This window comes from Pithys albifrons, chromosome 3, assembly GCF_047495875.1.
Source record: "Pithys albifrons albifrons isolate INPA30051 chromosome 3, PitAlb_v1, whole genome shotgun sequence".
Lineage (NCBI taxonomy): Eukaryota > Metazoa > Chordata > Aves > Passeriformes > Thamnophilidae > Pithys > Pithys albifrons.
Genome location: NC_092460.1, coordinates 11984319 through 12000227, shown reverse-complemented (window position 1 = coordinate 12000227; position 15909 = coordinate 11984319). Strand labels below are relative to the sequence as shown.

Here is a 15909-nt window from a genome sequence, read left to right as displayed (position 1 = left end):
TGGGTTCCCACAGAGCTGGGCACAGTGTACATGTGCTGGCAGCTGCTCTCCCCAGGGATGGTCTCTGCCCATGGCCTCTGGCATCAGATGAGAAGCTCTGTTTTCAGCCCTAAGGAATCATAGACCTCAGCAGGCAGTTTCAGGCACAGAGCAGCTCAGCCATCCCCAGTGCAGACCTGACCCAGGCACACATTCAGGGGCAAAGGGCTCGCTCAGGCAGGGAGGGAATGCTAGGCAGGCGTTGCTGTGGGCTGCCTGCAGAAACCCCTGGTAGACAGAGACCCAGTGGGAAGGGAAAAAAACAGCCAAAACAGTTAAACAAATACACAGGAGGGAGCTGGCAGACAGAAAAGGCAACACGCGGAGCCAGTTTCAGGCTGAGAGTCATGTGCTCAGCTCCCAGCAGAGCTCAAGCACTGCTGGCTCCCGGTAAGAACCAGGCTGAGAGGGACACATACATGCACAGCACTGTGACAAACGCCACGGTGTCGGTGTTGACAGCCAGGGACGTCTGCTTGGCCCACACAGAACTGCAGCAGCCAGCTGACAAATTCCCTAGAGCTCAGGCTGGAGGCTGGAGATGCCTTATGGTCCCATGACTCTGGTCAGGCAAAGCACATTCACTACAGACCTCAGCTGCATCTTGCCCAGACTGGAATCCAAGTGGCAGCCAAGACACGAGATCAGGGCTGTCTAACCCAAGTGTGAGTAACAGAGGTGAGCAATACATACTGTGATAGGACAGTCTCACTGGGATACAGACATAAGCAGGCAAGACAGGGAAGGAGCCACTGCAGGCAGGCCTTCGGTGGGAAAGGCAGTGTTCACAACACTGTCCTGTGGGCAACCATGTCTTGGGCACTGCCAGTTCCTACTAACTTGAAGAGCAAATATGGGATGTGTTTGTACCCAAACCCAACCTCACACAGTGCTGAACAGCTGCTTCAGCATCCAAGTTGCTCGCTTATGCTCTTCTTTTCCCCCTTGGCTGCAGGCGTCCCCAAAAGAGGAGGAAGTACAGAAGTATTGAAAAACATATTTATTTAAAGGTATTTAAAACACATACAGCAAGAAAATTGCATAAGAACACCGAGCCCATTCTGCCCTCTCTGAAAACAGCCAGCTCAGGGCTCCTTCTCCTTTGCTATGCTCAAAACCAGCACCATGGGTACTTCACCCTCAACAAATGGGTGTAAGAGAGGGTGTTTAGTTTAGGTGCCAAAAGTAGCATTTTGATCCAGCCACAAATTGACGTCTGCTGACAGCTGCACAGAGATAACACCCAGTAAGGCAAGGGAAGCCCCTTTGCTAGGGATTCTGGACATTCCCCAGCAAGTACAGAATATGCCCACATAGATCACCATTAATACCAGAAACAGTTATGCTTTGTTTCCGTTCTCATCTTCCTCTGACTCCCCAGACCTCGCCTGCGGAAAACCAAGCACTAGGTCAACCCATGTGGGCACCTGGCGAAATGTCAAGTGTCAGGCATGAAGGCCTGGAGCAGAGAAGCTGGCTGGTTCATGGAGAGTTGAAAGCAGTCTCAATTATCACCCATCAGGCTGTATAGTCACCAGAGAAGGGAACAGAGAATCCCTGAGGGTGTTTGCAATCCAAGGGGCATGGATAATGCTTTTCAAATGCTCTCACTCAGTCCCTCCTGCAGAGGAGCCCATAACAACTAGTGACAAACAAACAGCAAACATGCCATGTATATGGCCAGCAATTCTCTCCCTGCTGTGCTCAGCTACAAGGCAAAATAGTGATCTAAGTTGCTAAACAGACTTGACTGGGCATTTAACTACTTAATTCTGTTCTATTTACAAGGTCTTCAGCAGCTCATCACTCTCTTAATCCATAAGGCACAAAGCAAGCAAGAGAATGTGCAGCCTAGTCCCTCTGGCTCAGGATCTCGGTAGCATCCTGGAGGGCTGGAAGACAGAGGTCTCATCCCACAGAAGCACGTGGCAGACTCTGCTGCCAGCCTCAGAACTGCTGGACAATCAGCTTCCGCTTCACATCCCGGCTGAACCTGTTCATCTTGAACACTTCACTGTCAAAGAAGGCTGAGAGGTTGTGGATGTTGATCTGACGAGCCTGGGAGGAGGAGGGAAGGGAGAGGTGAATGTTTGTTTAATAAAAATTAGAACCATGTGGTTTTCTATAGCAGAGGCTGCATAAAATGTGACAGTCAGCAATCTCTGTGCTGCTCAGCAGGAACCAGAACTGCAGTAGCAGGGGAGACTGTAGGTCAGGAGGCAGGAGCATTGGCAGAGCTGAGCTGAGCAAAGAAAAGATGCTGCCTCAGCATCTGCCTGCTCTCAGCTCGTCCTTTTACTCCAACTCTATCTAGAATATGACTCCTATCCAAAAGCCCCTCCAGTACCTCACCCAGTGAGAGTTTTGCAAGAGTCCCCTGACTGGGGATGGTCACACCAGTAGCACCAAGCTGTGGCTCTGGAAGTAGTTATTCTGAACATTCCCTGCAAGGAGCAGAAAAGCAGCAACCCAGGAGTCAAACACTGCTTTAGTGCCAAGCAAGGTCAATACTTTGCACAGAAAGGCTGAGCCAAGAGTGCAGCCTTTAGACCAGGATGAGGATGCAATAAGGAGGAGGTGAGTGAACCTCAGGAGGGGTTGGAGGTTCATACACAGAAATTTTTCTGCTTTTTGCTTCTGTAAATGCAGATGCTATGGAACTTGAGTTCTCATTCACCTGCAAAGCACCATACTGCAGGATTTAACACTCCAACCCCAAAGCTTTATGAGGGTGCATGAGAACAGAGGGTGAAGAATATGGCACTTCCAGAGAAGAGTGGAGCAGATAAGAGAGGAGACAATCCTGATGCTGGGTTGAATTGATTAACACCAGTCTTTTATTTTAGTATCTTAATGCAGGAACAGAAGGTACAAGTCTGAGAACGCCTCTGCTTCTGAGGCTGCAGAGAGAGAGCATGAACCAGGCTCAGAGGCAGCTCATTATAAGTCCATACCTTGTCCACCAGGTCCTTCTCTAGGACTTCTATTGTGTCTTGCTGGGCTCCATAGCGGTTTCTCTGGTACATCACCTGCTCTGCAACCAGCTGTTTCAGGATGAACAGCAGCAGCTCATTGTTGTCTCGCTTGAATGAAAGGTAGTGGGAGAATGTCTGGGAGGAAGGATGAGATGAGCCATGAGGATCAGGAATAGAGTGATATGCTGCATTCTCTGTGCCCAACACCAACCGACCCCTCCTCCCACAGAGCACAAGGGGAACTGAATGACACTGGTGCCTTTAGGAGTTTCTCAAGGGACTTTGGGCTTGCCAAGTTGCCACCTGCACATGCAGTGGCAGCCCCCTGACAGCCACAACACCCCTCTGCTGACTGGTCTTATTTCCATCTGAAATCTTGGGGGAGGCCCTGGTGCCTCTTGGGGGCCAGCAGTGCAGTGCTGTGGAGGTGTTCTGCCCACAGGGACACAGCTGTGGGAGGGCTGGCCCCGGGGAAGGCACAGAGCAGCTTCCTTTAACCCAGACTGCCCTGTGTCTCCCCAGCAGACGCTCACACTTGGCTGGCTGTTTGCAGCCAGAGAGGCCACGAGTTGTCCAGACAGAGGGCAGACACTCAGCAGTGGATAAAAGCCAGGCTGTGACCAGCCAAGAGCTGTTCAGAGCCAGGCCCTGCTACTCAGAGAAAGGGCAGACTGCACACTAAACCACAGTGAGTGCTGCCCTGTGGTTAACTGTCCTGAGGACCCTAGACGTGAAGAAACTGTCTGCTCAGCTCAATCACCTGGTGGTGGCAGCAGCAGAAGCCCTGTGCCAAAATAGCTGGGAAGGTGTCAAGAAAGAAGAGACATAGCAGTGCTTTCAGCACAGAGGCTCGGACTGCACTTCCTTCTCAGGACACATTGCTCCACCTCAAAGTAACAGGGGCCAGGCATGAAACAGTGCCTTTTTTGGGGTACCACCTTGGAGGCACCAGCTTGAGCTGTTACTTTGTGACAGCACCCTGATTAAATTTTTTAAGGATCCAGATGTCTGAGACTCTGCTATGGGAAACCTGGGGTTGAGACAGTAAGGAGTCCTTGTCTGACTGTGTCAGTGTGGGGTATGTAGCTGTGAAGGGGACTTGTCCCAGCTTAGGTGGTACAATTGTGACTGTCAGAGTGGCTCCTGGATGGTCAGACAGGGAACTTTCCTTAACACTTCAGACCCACAGTACTCCACTTATATGGCATGGGCTCAGCACCTGGCTCTACAGGACAGACCCCTGCAGAGCATGGAAGAGTTCTTCCCACAGCCAGGATGGTGCATGGAGGCTGCAGCTGGACCCACAGGGACTGAGTGCAACTCCAGCACTCGGCTCACCTTGCGCATGCTCCGCATGACACTGAACTTCTGCGTGTCGATGAAGCTCTCCAGCATCACCCTGATGGCCATGTTGACATCGTCCTCCACCACATAGTCCCGCAGGTGCATGCGGGCATGAGCCTCGGCCATGCGGATCATGGACTCGATGTGCCGCACTGTGATGGGGATGCTGCCCGTCGCCTGAGGGCAGAGAGGAGAACACCTTACTGAAGGATACAAGACAGGTGGCTTCTGGCCCAGGATCCAATTCTTTTCACACTGCAGGAAGCTGCTCTGGACCTCTGAGGGGGACTCAGGCTAAGGAGGCTCTGCCACCTGCTGGCATGGCTGCAGAGCCTGGCAAAGCCTGTTCATCTGAATTGAGCACCGTGCGAGGGGATGCTGTGGGGTCACTCTTTGCCACTGCTCAGGGCCTTTCCAGGATCAGCAATTGTGTTTCCTCCAACAACTTTTCGGAGGAATTAAAGAAACAAAAAGCCAATTAAAAAAGAAAGAGTAAGAAAAGATAGTTTTCCCAAGCTCCAAAAATCTTCCTCTGACCTCACAAATTTCTCCACCACTTGGAGAGCATAAAAATGAGCCTGAGAGGTCCCACAGACAAAAGAGAAGAGCATTTCTACAGATAATGTCTCCTTGTAATGTAGCAGGAGCATATGGGTCTGAGTGAATGCAAACATCTCCTGTGGGCCTGCCAGACTGGGTGACAACAAGATGACTTTGCCATGGCAGGCACTATACATGTGTCCAGTCCATCAGTCCACACCACCAACAGGCAAAACTCTGCACTTAGATGAAGAATCATCTGTTCAGCAGACAGTGCAGTATCTGCCTGTCTCTCACAAAACAGTGGCACAGACTTTTGTGATGGGAATGGCAAAAATGTGTCAACATATGCTGGAGCAGTCTCAGGCCGATCTGCAGTCTAGATACACATTTCTTCCCCCCTTTCCTCTGTATTCTCACCATAGACTCCTTCCTGAGATCACTGTACATCCTGGCCACCTTGTCCTGGTCCATCTGGTTGAGTTTGGGGTGGACTTTCTCTTTGGCATAGATGATGTACTTTCTCAGGATCTCTTGAGGAATGGGTTCAACCCCGTACGTGTTGGGAAGAATGACCTCATCAGCGTCCTCATTCACTGACTCCTTGTTTCCTGGGTGGTGCTTGACATGGCTGCCAACAACAAACCGGGCAAGCATTTCATCCTACAAGAGAGCAGTGGACTAACAGACACTGCACACACTCACTGGACAGAAAACCCTAATGGGCAACTGCAGCTGAGCATTCCAACAGCAGCATGGCAAGCCCCGCACAAGCTCAGACACAGTACAGTCTGTACCTGCACAGGGTCCACTGTGTCTCTCACCACGCACAGGATATCGAACCGAGAGATGATGGGCTCTGTCAGATCGACATTCTCTGAGAACGTTAATGATGGGTCATATCGCCCACCTGGAGCACAGAGACAATCCAAGTCAAACATGGGCTCCAAGTCTGAAGCTTTGGAGCAAGCACAGACCTTCAGCACTTTACTGAAGACTTTACTGCTCACTTGATCTCTGCTCCAGACTCAAAGAACCATGCAGAGGGAACAGAAGCTGTGCCACAGTTCTCATCCTCGTGGGCTGATGTTGGAAGCCTGATAATGGTCCTGTAGAGTCTCGGCACTTACCTATGGGATTGGCAGCAGCAATAATGGTGCAGCGAGCTTGCAAGGATGTGACAATGCCTGCTTTGGAGATGGAAATGCTTTGCTGTTCCATGGCTTCGTGGATGCTGGTCCGATCCTGATCATTCATCTAGAGGAGAGCAAGAATGGCTTAGGAGTAAATCTGTGTCTATACCCCATTGCCCAACACACCAAGGGGAATCAGCTCCTGATGCTCCGAAAAGGCAGCTAACTGCACTGTGGACCAGCAAGGGCCTAAGCAAACTGCAGGAACCTTGGTCAGAACCTTGGGAGATGTCCCCATGAGTTATGGTGTGTCCTTACTGCAGATGTTACAGGTGGTCCCTTCACAGCTAATCCTTCCCAGAGAGATGAAGCTGGGCTCACCTTGTCGAATTCATCAATGAGGCAGACCCCTCTGTCAGCCAGCACGAGGGCTCCTGCCTCCAAAGTCCACTCCTTGCTGACTGGGTGCCGCTGGACATAGGCTGTGAGGCCCACAGCAGAAGCACCCTGGCCAGTGGTGAAAATTGCTCTGCTTGATGCTTTCTCCACGTATTTAAGAAACTGTGATTTTGCAGTACCAGGGTCTCCACACAGAAGCACGTTGATGTCACCACGTACTTTATGTTTGCCACCTGCAAAAGAAATGGGAAAGCCATATTGGCAGGTGAGTGCATGGCTTGGCAGCAACCCTGCCCTGAGCCCCACAAAGCTGAAGGGAGGGCAACCAGCAGGCAAGACAACCAGTTTATAAGGAAGTTGAGGGAAAAAAGAAGTCAGCTCTGGAGGTCACCATAGTCGTAAAACAGACTTTCTAACCTTGCTGCACACATCCTTCTAAGGAGATTACGACAAATCAGGGCGCCGAAAGGTCAAAACCTCTGAAGGGGCATCAAACATGACCTCCTGAAGGAGGGATAAAAACTTGCCCAGGTTGGCAGCAGAAGCTATTTTCAGTCTTGGTATTTCTACTGTCACAACAGAGTTTTCAGTGTGATAAAAGCAGCCATTTCAATCACAGATATTCCTCAGTCTGTTACCTTCTCTGTCACCAAGCCACTCGGACAACTCTAATTGGTTTCCTTGCAACAGCACAGACAAACCCAGATCCATTAGCCCTCCACTGAGTGAGACCCAAGTGACTCAAGTGACACTCACCTGGGTTTTTGGGCTCTCCACCGAAGAGAGCCAAAGCCAAGCCCCTCTTGATATCTTCATGCCCATAAATAGATGGGGCAATGCTGGCAAAAATCTGAAAGGAAAACCAGAAGAGTTGTCCAGGGAATACCATTTCCCATTTTGGGTAGAATTTTGCATGAACAGCAGCAAGTTGCCACATTTAAAGCTCCTCCCAATATACTGCTGTCCCCAAAGAGTATTTTACTATACAGGGTGTAGGGGACTTGGCTTTTTCAAAGGTAACTACCCACCCAGTGTCCCCTAAAGGAGCTTCACAAAAATGGTGCTGTTGGGGTATGGCAGATAATTTAGTCTGGTGCTGGAAGCTGCTGCCACTGCCTCCACAACCCTGTTGTACACAACACACATCACAGTGGCTATTATCAACCGTTGTAAAGCTGAAGACCTTGATCTGTGGCTTACTCACTGCACATGATAGTAGTTGAATGGGCTATGCCACACATGAATTGTCATCATTGTCAATTAAGAACAACTAACTTATCTTCACAAGGATATTCTGAAAATAACCTGATGCTGGAGACTACTTATATTAAAGCAGTGCTGGCTCAACTGAAGCTCCTCCATCCACTGCAACAGCTGTTACTGAAAGAATAGCACAGCTAAGGCAACAGAGTGAAGTCCCCCATTACAGAACCCAAGTGAAGTTGAAAACACATCAATCCAGGAGCTTTGTTCTTTCAAGTATTGGGTTCAGGTCTTAGCATACAGAGGAAGTAAAGCTAAGATCTCTAGCAGAGCTTAAACTAACATTCTCTTAAGGGGGCTGGAGACACAGTCGATGGCCCCTCAGAAAGCTTCCCCTGCTTTGCTTTCAAGATAGGGGGAAACTGGTCAGATACAAGCAGTGTGAGTGCCTCCCACCTGTATTCCAGCCTGTTGTGATGTACAAGGTTCAGAGAAGGAAGGGCAGAAACAGAAAATTTGACCTCCAAAGTACAAGAAAAGTGTCTTGTTTAGTTCTACCCCATAACTGACTCTCATCAACAGCTGACTGAGAGCTACAGAACACCATTCAGAGGGAACTGGGATTTCTAAAGATTCCTTTAACCACTGTTTTGCCAGCTGACACGTTTCATCTCTTTCTAGTCAGTCTGCCAGGTGATGGCATACTGTCAATGGGAAAAGAAAGGATATCTGAAGCTGATCCACCTTCTCGCCAATTTGCTCATCCTTGGAGAGACCCACAATCACTTTCACATCTTCATCAGTCAGTTCCCCAACAGCCAGCTTGTTGTCCTTCTTGGCAATGTGGTTGGCCAGGATCACAGTCGCGAACACCGGAAAGCCATTGGCAGTGTTCAAGGAGCCATCATAGTTGTTGTGGTAGATCCCTGTGAGCTCCTGGGAAGCAGGAAATGCTGTGTCAGTGCCTGCACAGTATAATACAGCCACTTCTTCATTTTGAGATAAGTCTCAGAAGTAGCTGCCCAAATGCATCTCCTAATCACACCCCGCAGAGGTTCCGGTGATGTCACTTGTCAGAATTTAAAAATGCTCTGTGCTTACCCCATACTTAAACAATGTACTCACAATCTCATCCCCTGGCTTGCAACTGTCCACCAGATCAGCAAGGAGAATGGCATCCTTGGAGCGGGGCAGCCTGCCAGCCGCCACCTTCCCAGGGCTCTCCTGGATCTTGATGCGCTGGTAGTTTTGATAGACTGTCTGCATAACAAAACAAAAGTTACCCAGAAAGTCTGGAAGCCATCAGGCACCTCACCAGACAAGGTCCATTCAAAGACTGCCTAATCCAAGACTTCCTGTACTTCTGTTACAAAACTAAGGGTATGGGAGGATGGGGGTTGTGAGGAGCAGGATATGATAAACAAGTGGGGACAAGAAAGCACTTAGCTGCATCTCACCACTGTGTTTCAGCCTCCACAGTGCTTGTCCCTCCAAATACTGAACTAGTTCCTGGAAGGAGGACACCTCACTTGTGAAAGTTAAAGATATCAAAGCAAAGAATGAAAATCAGAAGCTCCATATCAGTGATTTTGCTACTGTCCTCTGGTTTCCTTATCTGACAGATCAGGACATATGACCTTACTTGGGAAGGAGGAGAGCTAGACAGTCTATGTCTCCATTTCTAAAATATGGACAAATAACTGTGTACCACACAGATGGCTGTGGCAAAAGATTCAACCCAAACGCCTACATTATGGCAGGAAATTACTTTTGGTTGCCAAACTGAGTACATTCAAAACAAGAGCTCAAATAGACAAGAACTATCTTCACATACCCCTGGCTATAGCAGCAGACCTCTCCCTGCACGAAGCTGTTCAAAGGGTGGGAGCCAAGGCAGGGCTGGGAGGAACAGGTAGTGGAGCAGGATGAGCAGCCAAGCCATCTAGGCAAGTATATCATCTCTTACCTCTTCCATGTTGATTTCAAAGGGGCCAAGAGACTGACACTCTGGACAGGAACCAGGTTTCACTTCCTGGTTCTGGGACTGGAAAAACGGTCCTAGGATGAAGCTGCACTTGCTGCAGTTGTATTTGACCATGCTGAGCTGAGGTAGGACCCCTGTGCAACTTGTCACCACTCCACTGGTCCGGATCAACTGATTCAAGTGCAGTTGCCTGAGAAAAGAGAGGGCACTGATGCCCTGGATGCAGAGCATAGAAGAAAAAACACCCTAGAGAAATACTCTTGCTACAAAGCACAAGTTTTCTACCAATGTTTGTGTTTTACTTGGGGATGCTGAAAGTTCACCCTTAATGACTTTTTTCCTGGGTAACTTCAGTCATCCTGTCAGACTTACACAGAGGTTTAGCTTACAGGCGAGTCCTCCCAAGCCCCCCAAAGCCTGCTGCAGGTCCCACAGACACTGTTGGTAATTCTGCTGCTTACCTGAGCGACCGCAGCTCCTCCACCAGAGGGAGGTGGGAGATGCGGACATGGATCTCCTGAGCAATGCGGTCATATTTGGGGTACATGGCCAATACCACTTCCTTGGCTGCTTCATCAAAGATCTTCAGCATTTCTGCTGGGGCCTCAGGCAGAAAGTACGCAAGGACATGTTCCTGGGCTGCCAGATCCTCATAGTTTACCACCAGACTCTCTCTGTTCTCTTAAGAAAGAGATGGAGTAAATTGTATTTTCAGCCTGCTCACTCCTCAAGGAGTTTTGCAAAGGATAGCCAGAACAGACAAGCCTGTATCCTGCAGGCTGCAGCTTCCAATGTTTACACCTTCCCTGAAAAATGTTTAGAACTCAGCAATTTGAAAATGGGTGGAAAACTGTTTTAAATTTGTTTTTTCTAGCAAATTTTTTATCAGTACCAATCTTGTGATTGTTTCTCTCTAGTTCTGCACAGATACTTCCCAGGCTCAGTGTTCCTGAGATTCAAAGCCTCAGCCCAAGACACAACTCTCTCAGAGACCTCCAGGAAACAGAAGTTAATAGGAGAGACATTATGTGCACTGAATGGCTGGCAAAAGACCTCCCGTGTCTTATGTTCATGGAAAGGGATGAGACAAATGCCTTTTATTTCCTAGCTTTATAAAACCGATCCTGTTCCACAGCTAAGCTTCTGCTCAATATAAAGAAGAAATACAAGTACAGTTACATGAGCTGTTCCTAGATGTGACAATTTCTGCTTTTAAAATCCATCAATGACAGCCTTAATGACTGCTTCTTCTGGCACTGCCTAGTCAGAATACAAGGCTGCAACACTGACATGGTTTCCAAAGTCACAAGCTCTATTTGTGTCCCCTTGCTGGATAATCCAGTTTCCTGTGTGAGAAAGTTACTGGCGCAGACAGCAAACAATTGTTGTCTCTTTCAGATCACAAACTTGCAGACCACTGTCTGCTGCCCCACATATTCTTTTGCTAGCATTTCTACAATATGAATATTAATGAGCAGCAGACGCCAGGGGCCTTCTAATTAGTCAGCCAGAATCAAAGAAGATAGTAGACATGTTTCCATTATTCATTTATTTCCATCAGCATGAGACTTTCTTAAAGTGCTGACTCAATGTCTGGAACAAAAAGGGCAGGCAGAAAAAAATCCACCTCTGGACCAGATCACCACAATGCACTGTGACCCACATAAAGAGGAGAAAGAGCTTCTGATCACCCAGTCCTACCTTTGCACATATCACTGATCCTCTCTTTGAAGACATTGTGCCCATGGTCATCCACATGAGTCTTCAGGAAGTTCTTGAAGCGGTGGTAGATCTCAAGCCGAGGAGCTGCCATGGAAACCCACTCCCTGACTGAATGTCCTTTCATGTCTTCCAGGTTCTCAATGCTCTCAATCATGTCTTCATCTTCCTCTTCCGCGCCTTCCGCAGCCCGTTCTGCCAGCCGCCGCTTCCGTGAAGGTCGGTCTTCATCCTCATCATCACTGTCTAAGGGTTGGGAGGAAAAACTGTTGAAGAGCTGGGATTCCCATTCCCACTCTTTGGATTAGTTACAGTCAGTTTGCCTGGGTTGTGGAAGCAAACAGGTCAGAGCCTGGGATACAAACCAAGAGACATCCAAGGCCCAGCCAAAATACAGTTCTGTCCTGGTTCCTACATCTTCCACAACATAGCTAAAGACTTTAGGAGTATGAATAGGAAGATTTGTATGCAACAGCAAATGTTCATGTCCATTACTGCATTGAGCAAATGCTTCTAAGTGCATCAAAGGCCCTCCCATTCAGCCCACAAAAGTCTCTAAAGGAACACCAACACCAAGAAACTACAGCATACACTTGGTAGAACCTCAGCCCTTTGATACTGGCCCAGGATCCAGACTTTGTTTCAGCAGTAACCAGACGAACACACCAATTGAGTTCCTAGAAAACCCAAATGAAAGAGACCATGCACTGGGGAATGCAGCCAAGCCCACAGCCAGTGATTTCACTAACAGCCCAGATACACCAGAGCTCTAGAGACCTTTCTGCTAAGCTGAGGGTGAGAGTCAAGCCAGACCAGGCCACAGTTACCCACAGGAGGATCAGCAGCCCACTTGGTAGAGCTTGTTCCACCTACCATAGAGCAGACCCCTCCTCATGCGGCCCATTCCTTGCTCCAGCTCCCGGTCCCGCTGCCTCATCACTCGCTCTGCAGCTTCCCGCTGGCTGGCAGTCAGCTCCTCCACGTCCTCATCATCCAAGGCCAGGCCCTCTGCTTCGTAGACATCCAGCTCGGGGATGGGGCGATAGTCCCTAGGACACAGAAAGAAATCAGGCCAGGAAAGCCCTTCTCTGGCTGCTGCTGGGCAGGTGTCAGGACAGTTGTTCTGCAGCAAGAGAGAACGTGTTAAGCAGGAAGGAAGGCACTTCACAACAGAAGGTGCCCTGCAGCAAAGGGCTCCAGTGGTTAGGAATGCCAGTATTCAAGCCTTTGTATTGTAGAGTTCACCAGTTTGCTGGCAGGCCTGGCAGTAAAAAAACATCAAAATTTATGCCTGCAGGAGTAGAGAGCTGGGTTGGATGTACGTCATATACTCAGGGAGTTTCTGGTTTACCCACACTGGACCATGATGGTACTTTCCACCCAACTTTGCTCAGTTCTCCCGGGACTCAAACAACATGCCCCGAACTTTCTCTACTGTCCAGCAGCTCTTCACCCTCCGATCCCAGCTACCAGCACAGCAGAGGGACTCCACCACGGCTGAGAACCCCCCTCCACATCGCTGACAGCACTGACACCCCTAGCACCCCATCCCCGGACACAACTCTCCGCAGGGGCCAGCTCCCACCGGTTTCCTTACCTTTCCATTCCTTCCCCGATGAGCTCTTCCCCTTCTTCCTCGTCCTCATCGGGGAGCCCTCCGGTACCCAGCAGCCCTTCGGACTCATCCTCGAAGGGGGGGAGGTCGCGGCCGGGGCTGGACGTGAGCGCATCTCCGCGGCGGGAGCTCCGCACGGGGCTGGTGAGCGCAGCCTGCGACTCGGAGGAGTCCTGCGGGGCAGGAGGGAGGGGGTGAGCGCGGAGAGAGAGGGGGATCGGTGCCTCCAGGGGCCTCTGCGCGGGGGGCGGCGGTCAGAAGGGGGACACGGATCACCGATGAGTTATAATAATTAGCCCTCCTCGCAAATGGCAATGGAAACATATGGCGGGGCTGGCGGGGTTAAATCCACCCTCCGAACCCAGCACAGCCAGAGCGGAGAGGAAGGGTCGGATCCTGCCCCGGCCCGGCTCTCCTCTCTGGCACAGGCTACGTGGGACACTTCCCTCTGCGTCTCGGGTGTCCCCGCCGAGAGCACCGCCATTTCTTCCCCCCCGCCCAAAATCCTCTCTGGACCCTCGCGACCCCAGCTCCAAGTCTCCCCGAGGAGGATCCGGGGCCCGAACGCCAAAGGGGCCGCACCCCAACTCCACAACTCCCCATCCCCGGCCCCGGCCCCGCCGCTCACCGCCATCTCCGCCGCTTCCTGCCCGGCCGCACTGCGCGCGAAAACCGCCCCACGTGGCCAAAAGCGCGCGAAAAGACGTGAATAAGGCGGGTTTGCCCGCCCCCTTATGAATAGGAATGAGAGGGGCGGGAGCCTGGAGCGGACGGGAATCTGGGCCACCCTCAGCCATTCCGAGCTAAGGGGGCTTGGGCCTCTGGTGGGCGTCAGCGGCAAACTGGCAAACATTTGGGCATTTCCCTCTGGGCTCGAGCGGTCTCCTCCTACCGGGAACCCGAGTCACCGGAGACATTCCTGTGCTCGTGTCTGCCTCTTTCACAGCTAAAATCAAGTCTTCAATGGGTTTGCCAACCAGTTTAATCACCTTTGTTGTGATTCTCACTAAAACTATGAGAGGTGAGAAGGAGGTTCTGGCATTTTGTTTTTTGGGGGTTCTTTTTGGCTGTGAGCTCCCCAGTTACGGGGAGCTGATCAGAGCCATTCTGCAGAACACACACATCTGCCTCCCCAGCTGTTCTGTGCAGCAAGCAATGCCATTTGGGAGAGAAACTGAAGAAGAGCACCTGTCCCATAGAAACTGGAAAAGGAATTTAGAGAGACAAAACAAACTGATGTTTGGTAGGGAGGTGACATGCTTCCATTCCAGGCCACAGGCTTTGGCATAACAGCAGGTGGTTTGGATTTTGAAGATCTGCATTCTCTGAAGGGTTTCTGACCATTACTTGGTATCAGGCTGCTTCTGCTCTTGGTTGCACTCAAGCGTGGGACAGTGACCCTGAAAGAGGAGACACCAGAAGCAAAGGGACTGAAGAGGCAGCTGACAATTTCAAGTGGTTCTTTCACAAGCCCAGATGGATGACTCAGCCTGGTATTAATATAGCAAAGCAGGAGCATCACAATATAAATAGGAAAGAGTTGGCTCAGTCTCTTCTCTGTGACACACGATGGAGAGTTAGCTGGTGCTCAGAGTGAAACGGGCACAGAGACCCCGCCAGGATGCCCCTATTTGCAGGCTACTAGAGACCACCATGGTCTTGATGATCTTAGAAGTCACAAAATTACAGAACCATGAAGCAAGCTTCAAAAAGATCACCATGACCATTGAGTCCAACCATTAACCCAACCCTGCCAAGTCCACCACTAAACCATGTCTCTAAGCACCTTATCTACACATTTTTTGAACACTTTCAGGGATGGTGATTCCACCACCTTCTTAGTGGTTCAATGCTTGAGCACTTTTAGTGAAGAATTTTTTCCTAATATCCAAAATTTTCCAACCTAATTGATTCTATAATTCTGTGGGCTGAGATAAGGCAGCCCTGGACCTGGCTGAGGTGGTGCTGTCTGACAAGGCCCAGGTGACATGCTGTGATGAACCGGTGTCACCACAGGGTGCCACTGTCTCTTCAGGCACCGGACAGCTGGATGAACAGACAGATTTTCCATCTGTCCTTCCCCGAAGACCATGCACCACATCCATGTTTTCACTGCTCTCTGTGTGCCAGCTACACGTGGTCTTGTGCGTCAGCTGCAGGGCTCAGTCTCTTTGAGAAGAATTGAGCTCAGGCAGATAAAACCACCCTCTAAAATCAGACTGCTGCCATGCATGGGACAGGAATGCTTCTGCTGCACTAGAGACGATGCACTGGGGCATGTGAGAGGGCTGAGATGCAGGCAGGGCCCAGGCTGCTCTCTGGGGAGACCTCAGCTGAGCACCAAACTCCTGAATATCAAAAAACACCACTAGGACTTTGCAGGCTGGAGGCTTCTTACAACAAAAGAGGACCTCTGGGGACTGACTTCCCCTTGAAAAGGACAGAGACACAGGTGGTATCCTGTGGTGTAAATTTGTGCCCAATACTAGAAATCAGTAAGTTGGTAGAGCAGTTCTGAAGCAAGACAGGCACATCTGTCCCTGCAGTTGTTCAGCACCTGAACAGCAAAGCAGTTTCAGATGAGAAGTAATATTGTGTCCAGTAGACTGATCTAATACAAGCTGAAAGAGTAATTTGAGAGAGCTAAAATGTCCCAGAAGAGGGGAATTTGATGATGATATGAGTGTGTAATGCTGTTCTGGAAACCTGTCTGCACCTTCTGCCTCTGATTCCTGTGATTCAGGTGAGATTGCCAAAGCAGAGCAGACTGCTTAATATCCCCTCTTGTCCCGCTTCAGCCTGGCAACACCAAGTGACACAGAAAGGACAGAAGGAGTGAGCCCTGCCATCTTCATGCACTGGCTGGGGAGATGATGCAGAGAATGAAAGGACATGGAGCAGACCTTGGAGGTGGGAAGAGTAGAGTTATGTTTACACACACACCATGTTGGGGCTGAA

At 50.1% G+C, this 15909-nt stretch overlaps 1 protein-coding gene across 1 annotated transcript; it reads right to left on the bottom strand.

Moving 5' to 3' along the window:
• Positions 1 to 1033: 1033 nt before the first annotated feature.
• Positions 1034 to 13623, bottom strand: MCM2 (minichromosome maintenance complex component 2). Its single transcript, XM_071550475.1, has 16 exons — positions 13580 to 13623; positions 12934 to 13124; positions 12210 to 12385; positions 11319 to 11582; positions 10079 to 10298; positions 9600 to 9807; positions 8759 to 8893; positions 8378 to 8569; positions 7187 to 7280; positions 6413 to 6663; positions 6029 to 6155; positions 5696 to 5808; positions 5319 to 5561; positions 4353 to 4535; positions 2994 to 3149; positions 1034 to 2097 (listed from the first exon to the last, which is right to left on the bottom strand). Exons 1-16 carry the CDS (start codon positions 13583 to 13585, stop codon positions 1987 to 1989), a joined length of 2670 nt encoding a protein of 889 aa, XP_071406576.1. The 5' UTR covers positions 13586 to 13623; the 3' UTR covers positions 1034 to 1986.
• Positions 13624 to 15909: the final 2286 nt, after the last annotated feature.